The sequence below is a fragment of the Psammomys obesus genome, unplaced genomic scaffold (assembly GCF_907164565.1).
Source record: "Psammomys obesus unplaced genomic scaffold, mPsaObe1.curated_primary_1811, whole genome shotgun sequence".
Taxonomy (NCBI): Eukaryota; Metazoa; Chordata; class Mammalia; order Rodentia; family Muridae; genus Psammomys; species Psammomys obesus.
Window position 1 is genome coordinate 31,160,785 of NW_026593286.1, and position 10,046 is coordinate 31,170,830.

At 44.5% G+C, this 10,046-nt stretch overlaps 1 protein-coding gene across 3 annotated transcripts in view; it reads left to right on the forward strand.

Annotated features, from left to right (window-relative positions):
• Positions 1 to 9,917, forward strand: part of Trak2 (trafficking kinesin protein 2) — a 61,587-nt gene extending 51,670 nt beyond the window's left edge. For all 3 annotated transcript variants that reach the window (XM_055617088.1, XM_055617087.1, XM_055617089.1), the window contains 4 exons: positions 505 to 803; positions 1,854 to 2,120; positions 4,247 to 4,352; positions 6,301 to 9,917. In XM_055617088.1, the coding sequence (XP_055473063.1) occupies positions 505 to 803; positions 1,854 to 2,120; positions 4,247 to 4,352; positions 6,301 to 6,979 (1,351 nt within the window). In that variant the 3' untranslated portion in view covers positions 6,980 to 9,917. The remainder of the gene's footprint in view (positions 1 to 504; positions 804 to 1,853; positions 2,121 to 4,246; positions 4,353 to 6,300) is intronic.
• The last annotated feature ends 129 nt before the right edge of the window (positions 9,918 to 10,046 follow it).

Consider the following 10,046-nt stretch of genomic DNA (forward strand, 5'->3'; position numbering starts at 1 on the left):
TTTTTTTTTTTTTTTTTTTTTTTGTTGTTGTTTGTTTGATTTTGGGTAGGGTGTTTTCCTGTGCAGCCCAGGCTGCCATCAGAATCATGATTCTCCTGCCTCAGTCTCCTGAGCACTAAAATTACTGGCATGTGACCCCACACCCTACCCACGCTTTTAAGTCCTTACATTTTGGGATTAATAGCATGTAGTAGTTTATAGCTAGCATTTCTCTGTGTGGTACCTCTTGCTCTCAGGGACAGATTCTGTGAACTGTGGTAATCCTTACTTTGTGACCGCCTGACCTGAACATAAAGGTAGTCATACCTGCAGTCTCATAATTAAATGGCATGGAAAAGTTAGCAAACACAGCATACTTCTTTACTCTTTAGAAGTAATTTATAGAGTTGACATTTCTGTATCTTAAATAGCTGATTCTTAGGGTCAGTCTTTTGAATGCCCCATGTTATAGAAAGAGAGTTCTAGGTTGCTCAGTCTACATGAGTGAATACGATTTCCCCACAGGAACTCCCAGCCTTCGAACCAGCTGGAGCCCTCTGAGGAGAGTGATTTGGCTGTAGCACTGCATCGCCTCAGCCTGCGAAGGCAGAACTACCTAAGTGAGAAGCAGTTCTTCGCCGAAGAGTGGGAACGGAAGATCCAGGTTCTGGCAGAGCAGGAGGGAGGTAGTAGCAGCTGTGACGCCCTCTCGGAGAACCTGGCCTCATTCTGCGCTGACCAGTCGGACACGATGGACCTCGGCAGTGCCAGCTGCCTTCGAAGCTTCATGCCAGAAAAGCTACAGATTGTCAAGCCTCTGGAAGGTACTGAGTAACAAGGTTTAGAAGTCCCTCCTGGAATTGAGACCTGTGTGGCAGCTCAGCTGAGAGAGCACTGTGCGCACAGGGCTGCGTGGTGCTGCTGTAACTGGACAGTCAGTGAGGGGGGAGGCCTGTGTCACCAGTCTTCCTTCCGCCAGTCAGTCCTCTCTGATGTTTTAGCATCGGTGGAAGAGGGAAACGGGAAGGCTCTCAGCCTGACTTTTGCTACGGGATACCACTGATAGCAGTTATCATGATAAGACCTACAGGTTGTGATAAATGAAAAGGATCAGCTGGAGAAGTGTCCTTGACACAGAGACACACCTGTGTGCCTGGATGGTTTCTCTGTCAGGTCAATTTTACCTTAAGTGCAGCTTAAAAATGAATGAGTTCTAGGGTACTGACGTGATTCTCCGATGCTGACTAAACAGGCGTTTGCCAGGTGTCCTGTGAAGACTGCTAGTGTGATGCAGGGTTGGGTAGAGCTGCCCATCTTAGGACGAAGTTACCACAACGCACAAATAGATGCTGCATTGGTCACAAAGGCTGGAGCCAAAGCCATGTGCTCGCCACTTTATCACTGACGATGCTCTGTTCTTGGAAGTCCAGGAAAGGGAGAGTCATGAACAAGTAGAGAGGGACACAAAGAAATTCAAGTTCTTTTCCAACCTAAGTGCCCAGTTTTTGCTCCGAAGTTCCTAGACTAATGTGGGTGAATGTTGGGTGCTGCCACCTGGGAAGGTGCAGCTGTCCTGAGGAGGGTGGCCTCCTTCCTGCCGAGCAGCCTGGGGCCTGCTGAAAAGGCCTTAGTGGGTTTTTCCCTACTGTTCTTTAGATGTCCCTTCGAAGACTGACTTTCAAACATTATTGCTCAGACATTCAGCATCGTGTCAGTGCTCTACAGAGAACTTAGATTTAAAACTTAACAAAACATCAAAACTAAATGTTTATGTCTGTCTCTATTGTTAGTGTTATTTCTCACATGATTCTAGCTTCCTGGAGGCTGAGGGTTTGTCAGCAATGTAGAGCACGCCTCTCCTCTCGCCTGTTCAGGGTCACAGACGCTACATCATTGGCAGCAGCTTGCTCAACCAAACCTGGGAACCATTCTCGACCCCCGACCAGGCGTCATCACTAAAGGCTTCACCCAGATGCCCAAGGATGTCGTCTATCACATCTCAGATTTAGAGGAGGATGAAGAAGAGGGAATCACTTTCCAGGTTCAGCAGCCTCTTCAGGGGGAGCAGAAACCTGCAGCGCCCACACCCGCCCCAGGGATCTTCCTCCCACCCATCACTTCAGCAGGTGGACCAGTTACAGGTGAGAAGGTGCTTGGGTGACCAGTACACTGTGCTGTCCTCCTGCGGCTATCCTGGCATCCCTGCACAGTCTCACTGGAGTGTATTCACTGGTGGAAATAAGATAATAAAACCTGTAGCAGTGCAGACATTTCTAATTCCCTCCAGCCTGCAGAAGTAGGTTAGGAAGAGCGAGAGATCAGGTCCATCAGTGGTTTGTAAGCCTTTGGTCTCAGGGTCCCTTGATGCTCTTTAAAATCCCTACCAATCCCAGGTTTATCTATATGTGTTATGTCTATTGATACTAATTAAGTTAGAATAAAAACTGAGAGCTTATTAAAAAAATGGGGCTGGAGAGATGTCTCCACAGTTAAGAGCACTGGCTGCTCTTCCAGAAGTCCTGAGTTCAATTCCCAGCAACCACATGGTGGCTCACAACCAACCATCTATAATGAGACCTGCTGCCCTCTTCTGGCATGCAGGTTTACATGCAGATAGAGCAGTCATATACATTAAATAAATGAATCTTTTTTAAAAATTAACTCATTTAAAAATCAAATTTCTGTTTATGCAAATACTGTTTTTTAAAGAACAACTGAATTATACATAGTAAGAAAATGGTTTTGTTTCACAATTTTGCAAGTCTCTAATTTCTGACTTAATAGAAGATTCTTATGAACTTCTGCATTCAATCAGTTGCAATGTTTTGTATGAGCAATGTGAAGAAAATGCACTCTCAGACAAATATGTAGCCAGAAAAGGAAAACTTTTTTTTGTTTTTTGTATTTTTGTTTTGTTTTTCAAGACAGGGTTTCTCTGTGTAGCCTTGGCTGTCCTGGGTCTCCCTTTCTAGACCAAGCTGGCCTCTGACTCACAGAGATCTATCAGCCTCTGCCTCCCAGGTGCGGGGATTACAGGTGTGCACCACCACCCGGCTAGGAAAAAGTATTGTAATAGTCTTTTCAAGAATTATAGATATTGTTTGAAATTGGATTTAAAAAAAACTTGGTAAGTGGTAGTTTCTTGAATAGTTATAGCAATGTGGAATCTGAAGCCCTATCAATGAATTTTCACATTTGTTTTCATTAAAATGTGTTTGTTTGTATCTTTGAACATTTAACGTTCTTGCATGGTTTGGTGACCTGCATCAGTCATTCAGACAGTTACACTATACCAGATGTTGACACTTCCATTGGATGGTGTCCTGATGTCACTACTGGTCACCTCAACAGGGAAGCCTGTATGTACTAGGATGTTTTCAAGCTCTCAGTAGTGGATGTAAGTGTTCCAAAACTGATTTTCACTTGAAGCTTACGTTTGTCATTGGCAGAAAATATTGACAGCTCTCTCCCCCACCCTGCCAAGAAAATGCCTGCCAGATTCCCAAGTCTGAATAATTATAGCCCATGTGTTAATTGTACCTTTGAGTAAGTAGTGTTCCCTGATAACAGTTTCAACTCAGCTGCACAAATGCTTTTCTGTAGGTCACTGCGGTTTATATCGGCTTCATTGTAGACAGTGTTCCTTCCTCTTTCTACGTACTGCATAGTAAAACTATTCAAGACTTCATCGTAATCTTACTCCTTCATCGAAGACCTTTTTCAGTAAATCTGGCTTTGAAAAAAATGCTGTGAACATATGAGAATGGAGACTACAAGTATAATCCGGTGTCATGGCTTTGGGTTGTGCTGAGGAGACAGAATTTTTACCCACCACTGCTTTTGTGCTAGCATGCAAATGTCAACCCTGTTTTTAGCGGGGGGGGGGGGGGGGATCTCATCCTGGAATTGCTATGAAGTTTTCTAGAATCAATACACAAAACTTCAAGAACCAGGGAAGTAGTTTGACCTAAGTGCCTAGATGACTTAAGCTCTTAACTTTTTTTTAATGCGTGTTTCAGAGTGTCTTTTTCTCTCATTTCTGAGCTGTTTTTACTTCTTTTATTTATAATTTTAAAGTACTGAAAGCTCAGTTATATACTAATCAGTTAATACTAGTGTGCTCTTTATATGTATTTCATTCCCATATATAGGAACTTTGTACTACAAAAAGCAGGTGATAATTCTGTATTGCTAACAAAATAATGAACCTTTTATGTCATTAACAGTCTTTCAGTTCTGTGTTTGGCTTTCTAAAACTCTATTTCAGTTGCAACTTCGAACCCAGGAAAGTGTCTGTCATGCACGAATTCGACATTCACCTTCACCACCTGTAGGATCTTACATCCCTCTGACATCACTCAGGTCACTCCTAGGTAAGAGGGCCTGGGAAATCAGGGGCCTCGCACACGTTTTCTTTTCAATTACCTTCAGTTTTAATTGCAGGGTTCTAATTAGTGTTCTGTGACTATTTGTCTTTAGAATATTTTGACATTGTATTTTCTCATTTGCTCAGAACTCTTTGAAGTAGATAGAATATGCTGGATAAGATGAAGAAATTGAGGCGTAGAAAATGAGGGTGACTGATCCAGGAGCAGACAGCTAGCACAAATGACCCAACTGAGGCTGTTGGTAGCCAAAGTGAAGCAGGCTCAAGCGTTGGGGTACCACACTCCTTACAAGACCACCTCCACTGCTGATGTTCCTCAAGGTCAGGAGACTCCAGACCCCACAAGGTCAGGGCTCTGCTAGAAAAACCCACAGAGCACTGTCGTGCTGGTGGCCATGTTCACTGCAAGAGAAGGGATACAGGTTATAGCGATCTAATCGGACATTTGAATGAAGCCTCTGGGTCATCAGGGGTTAGTTGGGCAGGTGTTGGCGGTCACCCTTGTGGTGGAGCTCCAGCCACCTATCAGTGCTTCAGGGCCCGAAGCCCCCTCCTGAGCACAGTGTTGCTCCTTCTAGCATGGCCAGCCCTCACCCACAACTGTCTAGCTCACCCAGCTCTGTCTAAGACGTTTCTACGAGCTATGACATCAGTTGCCAAGGCCAAATCATTCACCACACAGACTCCACATACTGAGCTGGTTCTAGCCTGCCAAGAATCTGAGGTGGTGTACAGAGATACCTTGGTCTTTGTAAGGAAAGTATAATCAGAAGTAAAGAAGAGAAATGATATAGAGGCAAGCCAGTGGTAGAGGAGTAAAATCAGTATGTGAATCCTACCAGGGAGACTAGCACACATAAGGTGTTCCTTGAATCTGAGTCTGAAATTTCTAGCTGCCAGCAAGGAGAGCAATGACAATAACTGAAGCATATGGAAGCAATCAAAAGCTCTGTGGGTGACACCCAGTCAAGATGCTAGTAGAGGCGCTCATGAACATGTTTGCAGGTTTTTTCACATTTGTTAGATGCCCATAGAAGCCCTAGAAAATTGACTTCTATGCCCCCCCCCGCCCCATACAGGGTTACTCTGTGTAGCCGTGGCTCTCCTGGACTTGCCTTATAGACCAGGCTGGCCTCAAACTCAAAGAAATCTGTCTGCCTCTGCCTCCCTGAGTTTAGAAAACTGATTCTTAAAGGGACATTTTGTGGGTACACAGTCTGAAGAGGGGCAGGAAATTCTTGCGAGAAGTGGGCTTCAGGCCAGAGGTTCTCAGTTGGGCTGCTTTGACAAGACATCAGGCTTTCATAAATGCTTTTCTTTTGTACAGCTTAGTGCTCTGGAAAGTTATTGGTTAAATTATTAATTTTATACTTGTCTTTAGTTTATACTCTTTAAAAATCTTAATACTATCATACATGTGATCATTTTGTACTAGTGAAAATGTATTAAACCCTGGTAGCGTTGGCTCACAGAGGAAAGCTGACTAAAAGACAGGCCTTCCATCCTTCCATTTCACCATGACCTTAAATATATGATTATTTGGCTTTTTTCTTAACTAAGCATAGAGTAAAAAGCAAGATTTAATAGCTGTCAGAGCTTTTCATTATTTTTAATTTCTTAAAAAATACACATTCCCGAGCAAGACTGGTCAAGGTACTTCATGACTATCCATGTGTCGCTATTGTTAGAGTTGACCCTGCTTAAAATGGCAGTTTAACAATTGGACGTTCACTGTTCTTCAGTGAAATAAAACTAGAAAGACTGACCTTAAGAACCCAGCTGGCGGCCATCCTCGCGCTGATGAAAAGCTGCTTTGCACACAAAGCCGAGCACTCTGCTGTTTCCTTGGTGCATTTGCTTTATGGAACAGAACAAATAATAAAAGCCAACTGCCAGCATGGTGTTTCTGATTCCCTTTCTCTCTTCTCTTGCAGCTCCGGTTTCCTGTCACTGTCCTGTGGGAGCAGCGGGAGCAGCTCATCCAACACAGCTGTGAACTCCCCTGCCTCATCCTACAGACTCAGCATTGGTGAATCCATCACGAACCGGCGCGACTCCACCATCACTTTCAGTAGCACAAGGAGCTTAGCCAAACTCCTGCAGGAGCGAGGCATCTCTGCCAAAGTGTACCACAGCCCGGCTTCAGAGAGCCCCCTCCCACAGCCTCGTCCCAAGGCCCTGGCCACCCCTTCCACACCACCAAATTCCCCATCGCAGTCACCATGCTCCTCTCCCTTGCCCTTTGAGCCCCGAGTTCATGTCTCTGAGAATTTTTTGGCTTCCCGACCAGCTGAAACATTCCTGCAGGAAATGTATGGCTTGAGACCTTCAAGGGCCCCTCCTGATGTTGGCCAGCTGAAGATGAACTTGGTAGACAGGCTGAAGAGACTGGGGATAGCCAGGGTGGTCAAGACCCCTGATCCCCAAGAGAATGGAAAAAGCCAAGAGGCAGAATTGGGTCTTCAAAAGCCAGAGTCTGCTGTTTATTTAAGTTCAAGTGGCAGTTTATTGAGTGGACTGAGGAGGAATCAGAGTCTTCCAGTCATGATGGGCAGCTTTGGAGCCCCAGTTTGCACAACCTCACCCAAAATGGGTGTCCTGAAGGAAGACTGAGGCTCAGCATTACGTGACCTCATAAATAAATTCACATATGAAGGACAGAAATGCACTGAGAATGGGGACCGCCTACCTTGAGAGAAAAGGAATGTTGCAGAAAGGCTGTGAATGTGGAGAGGGTGCAGTGAAGGGATGGACACATTTTGATGAGGTCGTGGAGGATGGGATCTAGTAAAAAGAAAGTATGCACGTGAGCGGTTTGGAAACAGAAACGGAGGAAAGGGTTAGTTTGCTCCTTCAGCTGAATTCCCTTGCCTTGGAGATAAGAAGTGAATAGGAAAATAAATCTAACTGTATGGAAACATAACAGTAATACTGGGCTGCCAGCATCTGTGTCTCTAGAGCGTACAAGCGAAGAGCCAGGGCTGTCCAGAAGGAAGCTGTTCCCAAGGGTCGATGCAGTGCATTGCCTGTTACTGAGCGCGTAGGAGACGCTTCCCCTGCTGGTGCCTGGTCAAATGCATCCGTCCAATCATGTGCTGGTATCTTTAGCAAAATAAGAATTTTATCTTGTCCTTTACACCAGAAATGGAGACCTTCTCATTTCAGGACTTTCAGGCACTTAAGAATCCAAACACACCCAGTAGATTCCTTTGTATTTATGGTTACTAAAACGCCAGTTTTTTTAAACTTGTATTTTTGTACAACATAACAAAAATTTTTAAAATAACAATGTGAGTGGGCTTGGGAGGGATTTTAAGAAGGAAATTAGGGGATTAAATTGGAAATCAGGAAAATTTTTAGGATGTTTCTTCTGGACAATACGGTGGCCAAGGAATGCAACATAATTGCATGTTTCTCAGATTTCCTTGGAGGCGGGAAGGGTTTAAACCAGAAGTGCAATCAATCAGTAGGCATTAAATTATGTTGTATATTTATAAATGTAAACTTTTAAAGAAAAGTTAGTTGTAACATAACTTTTTCCAAAGTATGCTATGCATATTTTTAATGAAAGATGACATGTATTTGCACAAAAATTCTCAGGCACATTAAATTATAAACTGGAGTGCAACCCAGGTGCTTGCTTTGAGAGTGTCTTTGTTGAGTTATGTTGTTTTCCTTATGTGCATTAAAGCATCTGCCTAGTTGTTGGTACCTGCAGAAGTAGAGAAGGGTCTTGTTTGTGGAGGAGCTGAGACTTCTTTTCCTCTGGTTTTTCTTACAAGCTGAGAAACCATTGAGGCATGAAGGTGCGGTTTCGGCCTTCAGCAGTGTGATGCAGGCCTCAAGCTGGGGAGCTACAGGTCTGCTTCCTGAGGTGGCAGGTCAGGGTCTGCCTCTGAGGGTGGCGTGGCTTTGTCTCGTGGGGTTGTTCAGGAAAGAATGTCACTCGTGGGAGAAGATGAGGGTGGAACCACTCTTTTGTTTGTGAAAGCAGGAAGTCTTTTGCTTGGTCCTCTTGGTGCTTAAATTGCAAGTATTTTGCTTGAGAGGAATGCATTTCTGCCAGGGAGTTCCTTCCTTCTCTCCTCGGCCTCCTCCCCAAGAAGACTTGCACTCAAAGGATTAAAACCAACATCCACACATATGGGTTTTCTATGTTTCTAGACTCTTTAATAAGACTTTTCTAAACAAATGTCTGAAACAAAGGGTTGAGATGCCCCTGCCCTTTGTCCCCTGCCCAGCCTAGCTGCTGTCAACAGATCACGCACACGCTTGTGAAGGGCTCCTGTTAGCAGGGACCCTGCAGGAAGCAGGTGTTAGAACAGAATTCCTGATGCTTAAATTTTCTAACTATTCCAGTTCACCTTTTAAAAATAGCGTTTGCATCTTTAGTCTAGAAATAACTGGGCGCCTCCCTCAGCGAAGTCGTCAGCCTTTGTCTTGGTTCCTGGCGAAAGGACTCTTTCTGTTGCTCAGACGTGTAGCTTCCTAGGAAGGAACAGCACGAGGCAGAGAAGCGTGGGGCCGAGGGGGTGGTGAAGTGTCAAATAACCAGGTTTGTATGTGTTACAGACACTGCTTGAAAGGGAGCTAGATCTTGTGGAGTTCCTTGCTGAGAGTAATTCTGTACTTTTGCAAAGTGACCACTGGAGGCAGAGTGGTGTCTTAGCAGCTAGATGACCTCTGGTCAGAGAACCAGACTTGGGTTTGTGAAATTAAATTGATCTTGCTGTCCTGTCAGAACCCTGTGATTGTGCCCGTGCATGCTTGTCTCTGCAAGTGAATCCTGTCTTAAAACTGGGGTTTGCTGATTTTGAAGCTGTCACCTAAAATTATTTTTGGTACAGCCTGAGAATCTGTTCCGTCAGACTGTCTGTGAAATGGAACAAGAACTAGAGCCTTTGATACTGTTTACATTTTTGTTTCGTTTACGGTATCGGCTGGTCTGTGCTTTCATGCTTGCATGGGAAAACCCAGTGTTTTCTCCTTCAGGATTTTCTGTCGTGGTTTCTCAGGTATTTCTGAGTACCCTGTTAACCTCGTAGGAGAGTCTTCTTGAGCTCAGACTTAAAACTGCCCTGAATTTTGAAGATCCCAAATCTTATGTAAATAGCTTTAGGTTTAAATCTTCGGTGTTAATGACCATTGTTAGCTACGCAGGCCTTGTTTTTAGTTCTGATCAGACTGTCAAGGAAGGAAGCTAGAGGTAGCCGCAAGAGCCTGTGCTCTGCTGAAGGCACGGATTGGTAGTGGTAGTTCTCACGGCATCCTGGGCCAGGGCTGTCTGTGTCTGGGCTCCTCTCTGCTGTCAGGTATGTGCAGACTGCGCTCCTGGAGCACCACAGGCGTGCGCAGTGCCTGTCCCTAGCCAGTCCACACTGAGTGTGGCCCCGGGCATTGCATGGGGTCCTGGGGGCTCCAGGAAAATACTGTCATGTTTGGAACTTGACTTTGTCAAATAGCTCTTTATGCACCTTGTTTTGCTTTATCAATTGTAAATCCAATAATAAGTTGCAAATCCAATAATAAACACAAGTGGCTTCTTAACTTATCCTGTGTCTCCCTGTGGGTTTTGTTTCAGCCCTGTACAATCCAGCATGGAGCCCTCATGTTGGTTTTTATTAGAAAACATCCCCTATTTGTTAAACTAATACCAAAAAAAAACAAACAAAAAAAAAAA